Source organism: Argentina silus (assembly GCF_951799395.1).
Source record: "Argentina silus genome assembly, chromosome: Y".
NCBI lineage: Eukaryota > Metazoa > Chordata > Actinopteri > Argentiniformes > Argentinidae > Argentina > Argentina silus.
The window spans coordinates 32,964,371-32,980,185 of record NC_139654.1 but is presented as its reverse complement, the minus strand read 5'-3'; the positions used below and the strand labels follow the sequence as shown (position 1 = coordinate 32,980,185).

Genomic DNA, 15,815 nt, shown 5'->3' with positions numbered 1-15,815 from the left:
CTCTCCTGCTAATAAAATAATAAAATAGCCTACTGGCATTACGACTGCCTATGGCCCCTGGTGTGAGCATTGATTACTTTGTCTTATGATGACTGTTGGATAGATGATTCACTTACTTAAACAAATGTATTGTTGTAAGTCGCTTTGGATAAAGGCGTCTGCTAAATGCCATGAATGTAAATGAAGACAATACTGAGTAAAATTATCAACTGTATGTATGTACAGTTGAAGTCGGAAGTTTACATACACCTTAGCCAAATACATTTAAACTCAGTTTCTCACAATTCCTGACATTTAATCCTAGTAATCATTCCCTGTCTTAGGTCAGTTAGGATCCCTACTATATTTTAAGAATGTGAAATGTCAGAATAATAGTGCAGAGAATTATTTCTTTCAGCTTTTATTTCTTTCATCACATTCCCAGTGGGTCAGAAGTTTACATACACTTAGTTAGTATTTGGAAGCATTGCCTTTTAAATTGTTTAACTTGGGTCAAACATTTTGGGTAACCTTCCACAAGCTTCCCACAATAGGTTGGTGGAATTTTGGCCCATTCCTCCTGAAAGAACTTGGGTAACTGAGTCAGATTTGTAGGTCTCCTTGCTCGCACACACTTTTTCAGTTCTGCCCACAAATTTTCTGGAGGATTGAGGTCAGGGCTTTGTGATGGCCACTCCAATACCTTGACTTTGTTGTCCTTAAGCCATTTTGCCACAAATTTGGAAATAAGCTTGGGGTCATTGTCCATTTGGAAGACCCATTTGCGACCAAGCTTTAACTTTCTGGCTGATTTCTTAAAATATTGCTTCAATATATCCACATAATTTTCATTCCTCATGATGTCATCTATTTTGTAAAGTGAACCAGTCCCTCCTGCAGCAAAGCACCCCCACAACATGATGCTGCCACCCCCGTGCTTCACGGTTGGGATGGTGTTCTTCGGCTTGCAATCCTCACCCTTTTTCCTCCAAACATAAAGATGGTCATTATGGCCAAACAGTTACATTTTTGTTTCATCAGACCAGAGGACATTTCTCCAAAAAGTAAGATCTTTGTCCCCATGTGCAGTAGCAAACTGTAGTCTGGCTTTTTCATGGCGGTTTTTGGGCAGTGGCTTCTTCCTTGCTGAGTGGCCTTTCAGGTTATGTCGATATAGGACTAATTTTACTGTGGATATATAGATACTTTTGTACCCGTTTCCTCCAGCATCTTCACAAGGTCCTTTGTTGTTGTTCTGGGATTGATTTGCACTTTTCCCGCCAAAGTACATTCATCTCTAGGAGACAGAACGCATCTCCTTCCTGAGCGGTATGATGGCTGTGTGTTCCCATGGTGTTTATACTTTCGTACAAATGTTTGTACAGATGAACATGGTACTTTCAGGCATTTGGAAATTGCTCCCAAGGATGAACCAGACTTGTGGAGGTCCACAATTTTCTTTCTGAGGTCTTGGCTGATTTCTTTTGATTTTCCCATGATGTCAAGCAAAGAGGCACTGAGTTTGAAGGTAGGCCTTAAAATACATCCACAGGTACACCTCCAATTGACTCAAATGATGTCAATTAGCCTGTCAGAAGCTTCTAAAGCCATGACATCATTTTCTGGAATTTTTCAAGCTGTTTAAAGGCACAGTCAACTTAGTGTATGTAAACTTCTGACCCACTGGATTTGTGATATAGTGAAATTATCCGTCTGTAAACAATTGTTGGAAAAATGACTTGTGTCATGCACAAAGTAGATGTCCTAACCGACTTGCCAAAACTATAGTTTGTTATCATGAAATCTGTGGAGTGGTTAAAAAATTAGTTTTAATGACTTCAACCTAAGTGTATGTAAACGTCTGACCACAACTGTATGTGTGTATGAGACTGAGAACACGTGTGTGTGTGTGTGTGTATGAGAGTGTGAGAATGTGTGTGAGTATGAGTGTGTATATACACTCATCGGCCACTTTATTAGGTACACCTTGCTAGTACCGGGTTGGACCCCCTTTTGCCTTCAGAACTGCCTTAATTCTTTTTGGCACAGATTCAACAAGGTGCTGGAAACATTCCTCAGAGATTTTGGTCCATATTGACATGATAGCATCACGCAGTTGCTGCAGATTTGTCGGCTGCACATCCATGATGCGAATCTCCCGTTCCACCACATCCCAAAGGTGCTCTATTGGATTGAGATCTGGTAACTGTGGAGGCCATTGGAGTACAGTGAACTCTTGTAATGTTCAAGAAACCAGTTTGAGATGATGTGAGCTTTGTGACATGGCGCGTGGAAGTAGCCATCAAAATATGGGTACACTGTGGTCATAAAGGGATGGACATGGTCAGCAACACGACTTAAGTAGGCTGTGACGTTTAAACAATGCTCAATTGGTACTAAGGGGCCCAAAGTGTGCCAAGAAAATATCCCAATGCAGGATGGATCCATGCTTTCATGTTGTTTACGCCATATTCTGACCCTACCATCTGAATGTCGCAGCAGAAATCGAGACTCATCAGACCAGGCAACGTTTTTCCAATTTTCTGTTGTCCAATTTTGGTGAGCCTGTGCGAATTGTAGCCTCAGTTTCCTGTTCTTAGCTGACAGGAGTGGCACCCGGTGTGGTCTTCTGCTGCTGTAGCCCATCTGCTTCAAGGTTCGACGTGTTGTAAGTTCAGAGATGGTCTTCTGCATACCTTGGTTCTAACGAGTGGTTATTTGAGTTTCTGTTGCCTTTCTATCATCTCGAACCAGTCTGGCCATTCTCCTCTGACCTCTGGCATCAACAAGGCATTTTCTCCCAGAGAACTGCCACTCACTGGATATTTTCTCTTTTTCGGACCATTCTCTGTAAACCCTAGAGATGGTTGTGCGTGAAAATCCCAGTAGATCAGCAGTTTCTGAAATACTCAGACCAGCCCGTCTGGCGCCAACAACCATGCCACATTCAAAGTCACTTAAATCACCTTTCTTCCCCATTCTGATGCTCGGTTTGAACTTCAGCAGGTCGTCTTGACCATGTCTACATGCCTAAATGCATTGAGTTGCTGCCATGTGATTGGCTGATTAGATATTTGTGTTAACAAGCAGTTGAACAGGTGTACCTATTAAAGTGGCCGGTGAGTGTGTGTATGAGTGTGTATATGGTATCTTAGAAAGTGAAATAAATCAATCTGAGCTTAGACATGGGATTCTACAAGTCAAAAATTACTTTATGTACTACACAATAAAAATGTCCAAAAACAAATTGTTTATGGTTATTGCATGGACATATAGTTTTCCACCTAAAACTAAATGCTTTAAATCCTAGAATGCAGAAACGGCTCAGCACACTGCTGGGTATTGCATTGTTACCAAAACTCTTGAACGATTTAAAAAAAACTATTAAATATTAAATTAAATATTAAACTCCCTCCCCTTCGAGGTTGATACCGTCGCACTTGAGTGACGGCCTATGATGGCGCGCAGCTCTTCTTTCAGATGGTCTATTCTATTTTATCTGTTTTATCTTTGTCTCCTAAAGTCAGTTTCCACTGTGTCTCTTACAACTTTTATCCCAATTCCCCAACGGTTGTCTCTTCTATCGGGTATTCTTATTTTGATGAATGTTTTAACACGTATCAAATGTTTCCCCTAAGAGAAAACGATGGCTTCCTGCCAATATCTTATACTCCTGAATCTATATTCTTGTTATTTTGTTCTCTGGGAGGCACACAGAAATTGCGCATGTTGACACGTTATCTAAAAAATGTGTACCCTTTGTTCTTCTGTATATAATGTCTTCAATCTTTCTGTTAGATTAGACGTTTGTCCTCATTACTTATCCTATGTTCTGACTGTCTTTCTCAACACCCGATAAACAGTTTTATACAGGATTTCTATCTCCCTATTCAGCCTTCTGTTGCTTTACTCCCACACAACACAATTATATTTCACTCTTTCAACAGAACATAACGATTTTTACAAATTTTCACAGCACGACACAGCAAAATCAACACAGCATGACAGCGCACTAATACAGCACGACACAGCATAATCAATAAGACAGCGCTCACAAAAACACTACTGTCTGCCTTCTCATCTACTTCCGCATACATCACAGTACTAATGTGACGTTTCACAACATGTATATCATAAGTAATATTTCACACTTCTGCCCAGCAATTCAACAATATATCCGATTCACTTCCTCGACACAAATACAGAGTTTATTCGCTGAACTTCAGTCGATATAATCAGCTTCTCATTAATTCACTTCCTCGACATAATCAGAGCTAATTATTAACTTTTTGCCTGTCCGTGCAGCCCAGAATTTATCACCTGTCAATTATGCGGTATCCACAGGTCTTGCACATGTGACCCAATCTTGGGCTCTATGGTGGTGCCACCACTTATTTACAGTTATTTACAGTTAGTGCATGCACATAGTTCAAATCCTAAATTTGGTTTCTTTATTGGTAAGCCTCGTGCCAGTGTCCTACCGTCGAGTCCAGATACCCAGAGCGAACTACACACATTTTCTATACTAAAGCAGGAATACTGCTTACCTCAGTTCATGGCCATTCATATGTGAAGTTCGCTCTTAGTCCGTCCTTGACGACAGTTCACTGACGTGGGCCCTTGTCCAATCCTGTTCGTGATGCCAATTCTATGTGATGGAATTCCAAGTTAAAATACTTTGAAATAAAATGCCAAAGACTAGAGCTGATGGTTTATCCAGAGACTTTTATTCACAAGTAATAAAAGCCGTTCCCGTTTGCGAAGTCGACCCCGTTGTTCTTTCAGTCCGCCATTTTATACTTTCAAGTTTAGGTTTCCTCCCTCATATGCAAATCATTCATACTTCCTGGCTGCATCCACCAATATCATTCGGCTCCTATACCTCGTCACGGCCTGGTTTCCCCTCCCATTCCTAAAGAGAGTTATCGCGTTACTTCATATTGGTGATGAGTTTCAGTGTGTTTATCACTGAGTCTAGTGCCTGGTACGGTTGACCTTATCTTCACCTACCAACTGCAGTGTTTATTAGGGTTTTAATAAATCTTCACCCCCCTCTCTCCCGTATCCTGTTTTCTCACAGAATAAGTGTATCTGGTTTCCATATTCTACTCTTAGCTTCTTTGTCCTGTCTACATGGAATGTTCACAACTGGTTAAATTTACATCCTCCCTTCACTTTTTATTTACCCTATCCTGTTTCTCATGCTCTGGTCATCTGCTTTGCTCCCTCCATGTAACCTCTAAGAACCTCTCCACTACTCTCCCCTCACAAATCAACCACTGGCCATCCTGGTCTTAATCCTCTCTCTCTACCTTTCCTTTGTGGAATTAGGAATCTTTATTTTCTATAGAAATTTACCATAGCTCATGACTCATTATTATTCAAATTCTTTTCAGTATGCTACTCCTACAGCTTTTAAGCTATTCACACCGATCAAACTGTAAAACGTGCAGACAGGTTGAACTTGAGTTGCTTATATTTTTCAAACTCATACTTTACAGCTTTTTGTAACTCAAAAACTCTATTTTAACATGGTGGAATGTTGATTTAGGCCAACATTCTGTGAGCCCCATTGTTACTGCAACTGTTATGGAACTAACTTTATCTAACTTCATCCACTACCATAATAAGACTCTCACTTTCTTTCAACTACCCAGCAAATCTATCTATCTATCGAAAAATCTTTAAACCTTTTCCACTACCAAAATAAACTTTCTTCTGGAACTTCTTTTTCTAGTTTCTTTGTACTCCTTCAAAATTTCGGGGGCATTTTCAGGAGCCCAGAGCCCCTCTTCTTCCTACCTGACTATTCTCCGTTTCTTCATCAGGGCAGTCTTTCCCTTCTTCGAAAATACTTTAAGTATGACATTGAGAGTTATTTAGTAAAGTCGCATTGAAAATAACAATCATCTAGCTAGGATAGTTGACAACGTAGTCGCCAACAAATGGTGAGGGCAATGTTTGTGCAACAAGTTTGTAACTTAGCGCTAGCTAGCTCTCTACCTTATTGTACATACTCAACCCTGTTCTTGACCCACCGTCACTCAACTCTCTGTCTTGCTCTCGCAACTGTGGCCAATGGTAAGCTATTTGTAGTGAGGGTCAATTGGGAAATTTCAACGCTTCCGGCGTGAATACCTATAGGCTACTAGCTGTGCGAGTGGTTGATAATTTGCTTCAGTTGCTCAAAGTGGAGAGCCTGTATGCATATCTCATATTTTATAAAATTCTAAAATCCCACGAGTGGCCAAGATCTTGCAGTGGCGGGCCGAAATATTTGAATATTTCGATGAACCAGAACGCACAAGTGTTACTGACCAAATGTTATTTTTCTTTTTCTCTACCAGGTTGCGCGTGTGTTCAATTGAATTGGTGGAGCACATGTCATTTGTGGTTATCAGCAACGGGCAATTGGGAGACACAGCCTGCATGTCTCCATAGGCTTAGATCTTATCAATTGCTACAATGCAGCGTGTGTTTGGGCTGCCCCCCCCCCCCCCCCCTTGCTACCAGAGCAACATGTGAAGGAGAAGACAAACTACTTATTACTTTTAGCTCTTTATTTATATGTCAGAATTCTAGGCTTGTACAAGGACCACTTTTGGCGAAGAAAATCGCAGTCAGCAAGCTGTTAATCTGTAACCAACCTTCCAAAAATGGATACATTCAAAATGTCACACAAAACATTTACGGTAAAACAAAGTGATTGTGATTGGCTATTTGGTTGGGGAGGAGCCGCGGTTTAGACTTGGCTCTTCTCTCGTTGGTGTATGGGCTAGTCCTAGCCCCTGACACACGATCCGTTCCAGGTATCGCCGGTCCGTTCCCTCTGGGGAACGAGTTGACCTCCTGAAGAAAACATATACTGTGACATCCTCCGGGGCGAGAGGGAGTGTCACTGAACCAAACACAGTAAAAGACGTGAGTTCCGCACCAGGATCCAAATTAATTAACTTTATTTGGGAGCCGGGGAGGGGAGAATGGAGGTGATAGGGGAAGGGAGAATCGGGGGTCAATGCATCCGCTGGGCTGTCAATCCGTCGTCGGTGGTCAAGCACAGGATTCGGTACATGGGCTCGGGTAGTCATACGGTCCAGGATGAGGCGGTCGGGAGAGTAGTCGGGCAGGCGAAGTTCGGTACACAGGCGGGCTCTCAGACGGTCAGGGGGTCGGACTTTCGTCGGGGTTCTCCTATACAAATGGGTCATACACAGCGCTTTTAAATCTCTCTTTCTTACTCTTCTTCTCCTCGCAGTACTTCTTCCCAGTGTTTGTCAGAGTCCCCCTTTTCTCCTGCTTCCACTCGCACTGATCCATATCAGCTGCGCTCCGCTGATTGCGTGTTCCGGCTGCCCTTACGCTGGCCGGCGGAACTCCATGTATGGGCATGCCCCATATCTTGCATGGGGAGAGAGAGATAGGGAGAGAGGCGACAGCAGAGACATAGCGGGCCGGGATATACACCCCATTTATTACCGTCCCACGTTCCCGTGCGCCCTCATTCGCATGGCGGGCGTCACAATACCTACTCTGATTTGTCCTTTCCTATCAGAGTATTTTTCCATTACATCATTCTTGTGTTATGCGTGTGTTGCAACATCCATCTTGATGACCTGACCCTAACCTCTTCATGTATTAATCCAATGTACCATGGAACTAATGCTTGATTCATCTCTCATTTATCAACAGGCCATCACATTAGTAAATTTAGCACACTGCATTAATGTATTTTTATAGCAATAATAAACTGTTTCTTATAATAATGATTTCCAACACTTCTCAATCAAGAGTTAATGATTACCAAACAACTGTTCCCTGTATCAGATGATTAAAAAACATATTAGTTCAATTGATTTGCACATGGAATATCAAATACAATTAGTAAATTTAATCACTCGAAATAAAGAACTGAATAGCTTTATTTACTCGTCTGCTATTGAGCATTATAATGCAACTGTTTTTATAAAAATAATTTCTAACAAACAGCCACGTTGGAAGTGCTATCTTTGGTTGGCATGGATTATGGAAATAATGCTTGGCAAAATGGACCCATGTTCACCTGAAGATGTTTCATTTTAAAATGTAAAATAGTGGTTAATTGGTGAAATTATGTTAATCATCATCCTGTGTACTGTCTGGAAAAGCAATAGGCCCACAGGTTTTGATTGTTGCGACAGCCAATCAGAGATTTAGGAGCACTGAGCACTTGTTTGTACAATATTATATGTATATTACATCGATTCCATGGTTCACGGGGTGGGGGAAGCGATTGCTCTAGACATTTGGGTGTACCGCTGTGTGGAAGAGCCAGAGGCTTATGAACACGCATGTTATCAGGTGCAGAAAATGGGGTAACACTCACTTTATGGGTCCACAGGAGGGCCTCATAACTGAATTGCACAGAATGTAGGCAAATACACTCCTGTCACTCAAAGATCTGAGCAGCAGACTGCTCCTCTAAACACTATGCTGTAAGGAAAGACTCTGAGTAGCAGAAAGGGCTGAATAGCATGCTAAAAACATGTAGCTTCTTATTATGCATAGTTATGCAGCCATAACATGCATTGCTGCTAGTAGTATGCAAAGTGTTCCTCTGAAGGCTGTGAAAATTGTCATTGGCAGTCATCATGGTAAAGTTGTGATGTCCTCCTCTTTTCCCCTCTCAAGATGAGGACGTCCCTGCAGATATGGTTGCAGAAGAATCTGGTCCAGGAGCTCAGAATAGTCCATACCAGCTTAGAAGAAAGTCGCAATTGCCCAAGAGAACAGCGTGTCCAGCAAAGACAAACATGGAGGTGAGTATAACAATGTGGGAATCACTCCGGGATTATTTGACCACAGCTACATACAGTGGGGGAAATAATTATTTGATCCCCTGCTGATTTTGTTAGTTTGCCCGATTACAAAGAAATGAGCGGTCTATAATTTTTATGGTACTTTTAGTTTAACAAATAGAGTCAGAATATCAACAAAGAAGTCCAGAAAAAACACATTATATAAGGTTATAAATTAATTTGCATTTGATCGAAGGAAATAAGTATTTGATCCCCTACAAACCAGCAAGAATTCTGGCTCATACAGACCGGTTATATGCCCATGAGGCACACAGATTAGTCCTGTCACTTTAGGAAAAGTACTCCTAATCTCTGCTTGCTATGGGTATAAAAGACACCTGTCAATAGAATCAATCTCTTCCATTCCAACCTCTCCACCACCATGGGCAAGACCAAAGAACATTCAATGGACATCAGGGTAAGAGTTGTAGACCTGCACAAGGCTGGAATGGGCTACAAGACCATCAGCAAGAAGCTTGGTGAGAAGGAGACAACTGTTGGTGCAATTATTAGAAAATGGAAGAAATACAAAATAACCATCAATCGCCCTCAGCCTGGAGCTCCATGCAAGATCTTGCCTCGTGGGGTAAGGATGATCATGAGAAGGGTGAGGGATCAGCCCAGAACTACACGGGAGGAGCTTGGTAATGATCTCAAGGCAGCTGGGACCACAGTCACCAAGAAAACCATTGGTAACACACTACACCGTAACGGATTGAAATCTTGCAGTGCCCGCCCGCAAGGTCCCCCTGCTCAAGAAGGCACATGTACAGGCCCATCTGAAGTTTGCCAATGAACACCTAAATGATTCAGAGAAGGCTTGGGAGAAGGTGATGTGGTCAGATGAGACCAAAATTGAACTCTTTGGCATAAATTTGACTCTTCGTGTTTGAAGGGAGAGAAATGCTGAATGCTACAATCCCAAGAACACCATCCCCACCGTCAAACACGGAGGTGGAAACATTATGCTTTGGGGTTGTTTCTCTGCTAAGGGTACAGGACGACTTCACTGCATTGAGGGGCCAATGGACGGGGCCATGTACCATAAGATCTTGGACGAGAACCTCCTTCCCTCAGCCAGAGCATTGAGGATGGGTCGTGGATGGGTCTTCCAGCATGACAATGACCCAAAACATTCAGCCAAGGCAACAAAGGAGTGGCTCAAGAAGAAGCACACTAAGGTCATGGAGTGGCCTAGCTAGTCTCCAGACCTTCATCCTATCGAAAATTTGTGGAGGGAGCTGAAGCTTCGAGTTGCCAAGCAAAAGCCTTGAAACCTTCAGGATTTGGAGAGGATCTGTAAAGAGGAGTGGACCAAAATCCCTCCTGAGATGTGTGCAAGTCATGTTTTGCTTTGGGATTTGCTTGGGGATCAAATACTTATTTCCTTCGATCAAATGCAAATAAATTTATAACTTTATATAATGTGTTTTTTCTGGACTTCTTTGTTGATATTCTGTCTCTATTTGTTAAAATAAAAGTACCATAAAAATTATAGACCGCTCATTTCTTTGTAATCGGGCAAACTAACAAAATCAGCAGGGGATCAAATAATTATTTCCCCCACTGTACATGACTCATTTAGACTTGCAGTGTTCTTAGACCAGTTTGGTTTCCCCAGGATGGTCAAGACTGACTCAATTGAGCAGTCTTATGGCCTGTGGGTAGAAATTGTTCCGGAGCCTGTTGGACGGGGTCTGGATGCTCCGGTACCTTTTAAGGTAACAGAAAGAACAGGGTGTGGTTGGGATGACGGGGGGGGGGGGGGGGGGTCTCTCAACATTGATCTTCTCTGCCTTCCTCTTGCACCTCTCAGAGGTAAAGGTCCTGAATGTCTGATAGTTTGTGGCCTGTGATGGACTGGGCCATTTCCGACGCATTGCTAATATAGCAGCTAACAGCGTCTGCGTATACACTGTTATTGTCCTTGAACGCATCCCTTGATCACATTGTCCTCTGTTTGCAGGGTGCTTCCACTTCAACAACAGAAAACTTCGGCCACAGGGCAAAACGTGCCAGAGTGTCAGGAAAGTCTCAAGATCTGCCAGGTAAAGGAGCAGATGTTCTGTCTCAAATGCATTACCCTGCAGTGATATTAGAGTTGAAGAAGATTCTGACTAACATGGAGTAAAAATGCAACATCATTCTCTTCACAGCAGCTCCAGCTGAGCACTACCTTCAGGAGAAGCTGCCAGACGAGGTGGTTCTGAATATCTTTTCCTACCTGCTGGAGCAGGACTTGTGTCGTGCTGCATGTGTATGCAAACGTTTCAGCGAGCTGGCCAATGACCCCATCCTCTGGTGAGAGACACTGCCTGCTCTCTGTCTGGCGTCTCCCATGGTTGAACTGACATTGAGACCAGAGAACACAGCCACACACTACAAATGTAATTTCTGTGTTGTTTGAGACCAAGAGCCCCTGTAGACACGGAGAAACCCCATTTCTTCCTGCCCTAGCGTGATGTAATCTGTCTACCGTCTTTGCCTTGCTTTGCAGGAAGAGGCTTTACATTGAAGTGTTTGAGTACACATGTCCCATGATGCACCCGGAGGTGGGGAAGTTCTTCCAGATTAACCTAGAAGAGTATGAACAGCCCAACCCATGGAAGGAGAGCTTTCAGCATCTGGTAAGACTGTCACCTCTGACCTCAAACTCTCCTGTAACTCAACCATTTGAATGCTACTGCTCAAACTGTAAATAGCTGATGTATGCATGATAGACAGGATGTAAGTCACAGCTTTGATCCTGCGAACATATTACTGTAATAAGAACATGCAATTACACTGCAATTCATTGATTTTTTCTTTTGCAGTATAAAGGAGCACATGTAAAGCCAGGCTTTGCTGAACACTTCTACAGTAATCCTGCCAGATACAAAGGAAGAGAAAACATGCTTGTACGTGTTTTTGTTTTTTCATTGTGTGTTTCAGAGATGTTGACATTTGTTTTCTAGATCAGTTTATTTCACTGTGACTTGCTGTAATATGCTCTCTGCTAAATCTTCCTCAGTACTACGACACTATCGAGGATGCCCTGGGAGGGGTTCAGGAGGCCCACTTTGATGGCCTGATATTCGTCCACTCTGGGATTTACACTGATGAATGGATCTATATTGAGTCACCCATCACAATGATTGGCGCTGGTATGTACACTCACGGGCCACTTTATTAGGTACACCTGTTCAACTGCTCGGTAACGCAAATATCTAATCAGCCAATCACATGGCAGCAACTCAATGCATTTAGGCATGTAGACATGGTCAAGACAACCTGCTGAAGTTCAAACCGAGCATCAGAATGGGGAAGAAAGGTGATTTAAGTGACTTTGAACGTGGCATGGTTGTTGGTGCCAGACGGGCTGGTCTGAGTATTTCAGAAACTGCTGATCTACAGGGATTTTCACGCACAACCATCTCTAGGGTTTACAGAGAATGGTCAGAAAAAAAGAAAATATCCAGTGAGCGGCAGTTCTCTGGGCGAAAATGCCTTGTTGATGCCAAAGGTCAGAGGAGAATGGCCAGACTGGTTCTAGATGATAGAAAGGCAACAGTAGCTCAAATAACCACTCGTTACAACCAAGGTATGCAGAACACCATCTCTGAACGCACAACACGTTAAACCTTGAAGCAGATGGGCTACAGCAGCAGAAGACCACACCGGGTGCCCCTCCTGTCAGCTAAGAACAGGAAACTGAGGCTACAATTCGCACAGGCTCACCAAAATTGGACAATAGAAGATTGGAAAAACTTTGCCTGGTCTGATGAGTCTCGATTTCTGCTGCGACATTCAGACGGTAGGGTCAGAATTTGGCGTAAACAACATGAAAGCATGGATCCATCTTGCCTTGTATCAACGGTTCAGGCTGGTGGTGTAATGGTGTGGTGGATATTTTCTTGGCACACTTTGGGCCCAAGTACCAATTGAGCATCGTTTAAACGCCACAGCCTACCTGAGTATTGTTGCTGACCATGTCCATCCCTTTATGACCACAGTTTACCCATATTCTGATGGCTACTTCCACGCGCCATGTCACAAAGCTCACATCATCTCAAACTGGTTTCTTGAACATGACAATGAGTTCACTGTACTCCAATGGCCTCCACAGTTACCAGATCTCAATCCAATAGAGCACCTTTGGGATGTGGTGGAACGGGAGATTCGCATCATGGATGTGCAGCCGACAAATCTGCAGCAACTGTGTGATGCTATCATGTCAATATGGACCAAAATCTCTGAGGAATGTTTCCAGCACCTTGTTGAATCTATGCCAAAAAGAATTAAGGCAGGTCTGAAGGCAAAAGGGGGTCCAACCCGGTACTAGCAGGGTGTACCTAATAAAGTGGCCGGTGAGTGTATGTCTGTAGCCATTATGGTCCCACACATTTGACCTTGTGGTTCATTGTCTTAATTGTTAGCTTCATTGACTATCTTTGCCCTTTTTAACATTATGTTCACTGTGCAGCGCCTGGAAAAGTTGCAGACAAAGTTATCATTCAGAATACCAGAGATTCCACCTTTGTATTCATGGAGGGGTCAGAGGATGCCTATGTTGGATACATGACCATTAGGGTAAGATTCACCTAATCTGACAGCCATAGCAGACTGTCTGTGAATGCCTGAACTGTGCAGTGTTTATCTAATTTATACATGAACCTGGTCTGAAGCAAAAGTAGTCCTGACAGGATGTTGGTTGTGGTTGGTTGTTAGTCATGTATGTGGCTGTCTCCTGCAGTTCAATCCTGATGATAAGTCTGCCCAGCACCATAATGCCCACCACTGCTTGGAGATTACAGTCAATTGCAGCCCCATCATTGACCACTGCATTATTCGTAGCACTTGCACAGGTAAGGGCTATGTTTTACAAACCCCATTCTTCGCACAATTTTTTAAATCTTTAATGCATTATAGCTTATCTGTACATCTTCTTGTTTCAGTAGGCTCAGCGGTCTGTGTAAGTGGCCAGGGAGCTTGTCCCACGATCAAACATTGCAACATCAGTGACTGTGAAAACGTGGGGTTATACATCACTGACCATGCACAGGTAACTCACACATTCTTGATGGCACATTCTGCACTCACCCAGGTCTATAGACTAGAGTTTTACATTTTAGCCCGATCTTCTAACCATTTGATTCTGGGCCAGGCTCAGGTTTGCTGTGACAAAGCTGTGTTTAATTTTTATTTTATATAATCTTGCGTATGTCTCAGCCGCCTACTGCTCTCTTTTCGTCCCTCTTCTTCTGCTGTAGTCATAGATGCACGGCAGCAGCACCACCTTTTTTGTTTGTTATTTTCATTTAAGATATATATAAGAGAATATAGCCAACAACCTCCTATTATCAGGCACCCCCCCCCCATTATTGGTCATGCCCAGCTGTTTTCATCTACCTATAATTTGACCAGAAAAATAGCAACATGTTCTCTCCTCCACTAGCCCTTGAAGGTATCTGATTACTTTCATAACAATTAATCCAACCCTAACCCTAACCGGCTGTGAATCTTAAAATATTCGCAACAACCCGGACAATTTTAATACCATGGTTTTAACATCTGAAATATCACGAATGGAAGCACTAATTCAGTTAACATTGTTGCTAACTGCCTAGCCTAGCAACTAGCAGAAAGAAAGATGGTTTTAACTAACACAGGTCACGAAAACCACAACATGTTTTCAAGCAGCGCTATCAAGAGGTGCGTGTTGTTGTTGCAGTGTCATGTTTTAAGTTTAAAGTTGCGCAAGCTATGCCCAGAGTTCAAATATACTGACCTTGTGTTGAGCCCAGCACATGTCGCTTATCGGGTGCCTTCAGAGAACGTGCAATAGAGTTCTAAAATTCAGATGGAATTCACTGCTTTTTTGTTCGCCTTTGACCTATTAAAAGTTAACTGTGGACTAAAATGTTTGTAATTAATAAAGCTTTCCTAAATCAAGCAATTTGTTTACAAGTCATCATATCAACTGACAAGTTAGCCACTTTGCTAGCAATCTGTAGTTAGCAATGGGAACTGTTATAATCTTGAGTTAAAAGCGTCTTTGATATGTGATGCTTTATTTTACCAGTCAAGTTTAGCCATACAGTAAATCACTAAAAGGAGTCTTTGTTGATTGTGTCCTGTAAAAATGAAGGTCCTTATTTTGGCCTTTTCTGTTTTGTTACCCAACTGCACAACATGACATTTTTATTTTGTTTAAGTGAGATGCCAGCCTGTGCCTACGATAATGTGTTTCTATGTGATATTGACTGATGGTGGGTGCCTTTCTGAAACATATGTGCGTGGGCATCAAAGCTTATGCATGTGTGACGTGAACTCAAAGAGGTCTGCATGTAGGATGTTTTACTGCTTAGTGCTCTTGGCATAAGATGGCATCAAATTACTCATAATTACTATCCTTGCTGTGATGCATTCCCAGGGAATATATGAAGACAACGAGATCTCAAACAACGCTCTTGCCGGGATCTGGGTAAAAAATCATGGCAACCCTATCATCAGACGGAATCACATCCACCATGGCAGAGATGTGGGTGTTTTCACCTTTGACCATGGCATGGTACGCTAAAGCTAACTGGCCTGTGAATTAATATTATGTTTCAACTTACTGTTGAAACTGTTGTTTCTTGTTAAGAAAATTGTTTGTTAGGTTTTGAAGACCCTTCATTGTTATTATTCCATAAATTAATCCAGAGATTTGAAGAACAACAGCTTTTAAAACGTTGATATCCTGATTCTCTGTGACTGCAGGGCTACTTTGAGAGCTGCAACATCCATAGGAACCGCATAGCAGGCTTTGAAGTGAAGGCATATGCCAACCCCACTGTGGTTCGCTGTGAGATTCACCATGGCCAGACTGGGGGCATCTATGTGCATGAAAAGGGCCGTGGTCAGTTCATCGAGAACAAGATCTATGCAAACAATTTTGCTGGAGTGTGGATCACCTCCAACAGTGATCCCACAATAAGGTCAGTGTGGCTTCCCACAGGTTGGGCACAGTGGGGTACAGAG

General features: G+C 42.6%; 1 protein-coding gene across 8 annotated transcripts in view; it reads left to right on the top strand.

Moving 5' to 3' along the window:
• LOC310823572 (F-box only protein 11-like) overlaps nucleotides 1-15,815 on the top strand; it is a 274,469-nt gene that overhangs the window by 18,611 nt on the left and 240,043 nt on the right. For 4 of the 8 annotated variants that reach the window (XR_014554953.1, XM_083696454.1, XM_083696449.1 and 1 more), the window contains exons 2-13: nucleotides 8,647-8,774; nucleotides 10,435-10,534; nucleotides 10,780-10,861; nucleotides 10,970-11,114; nucleotides 11,311-11,440; nucleotides 11,627-11,710; nucleotides 11,824-11,956; nucleotides 13,276-13,382; nucleotides 13,546-13,657; nucleotides 13,748-13,854; nucleotides 15,226-15,363; nucleotides 15,555-15,772. Coding sequence is in view for 7 of the 8 variants with exons in the window: in XM_083696454.1 (XP_083552580.1) it covers nucleotides 8,647-8,774; nucleotides 10,435-10,534; nucleotides 10,780-10,861; nucleotides 10,970-11,114; nucleotides 11,311-11,440; nucleotides 11,627-11,710; nucleotides 11,824-11,956; nucleotides 13,276-13,382; nucleotides 13,546-13,657; nucleotides 13,748-13,854; nucleotides 15,226-15,363; nucleotides 15,555-15,772 (1,484 nt within the window). In the remaining variant the exon portion in view is untranslated. The remainder of the gene's footprint in view (nucleotides 1-8,646; nucleotides 8,775-10,434; nucleotides 10,535-10,779; nucleotides 10,862-10,969; nucleotides 11,115-11,310; nucleotides 11,441-11,626; nucleotides 11,711-11,823; nucleotides 11,957-13,275; nucleotides 13,383-13,545; nucleotides 13,658-13,747; nucleotides 13,855-15,225; nucleotides 15,364-15,554; nucleotides 15,773-15,815) is intronic. The other 4 variants (XM_083696450.1, XM_083696451.1, XM_083696453.1 and 1 more) reach the window with 4 other exon arrangements.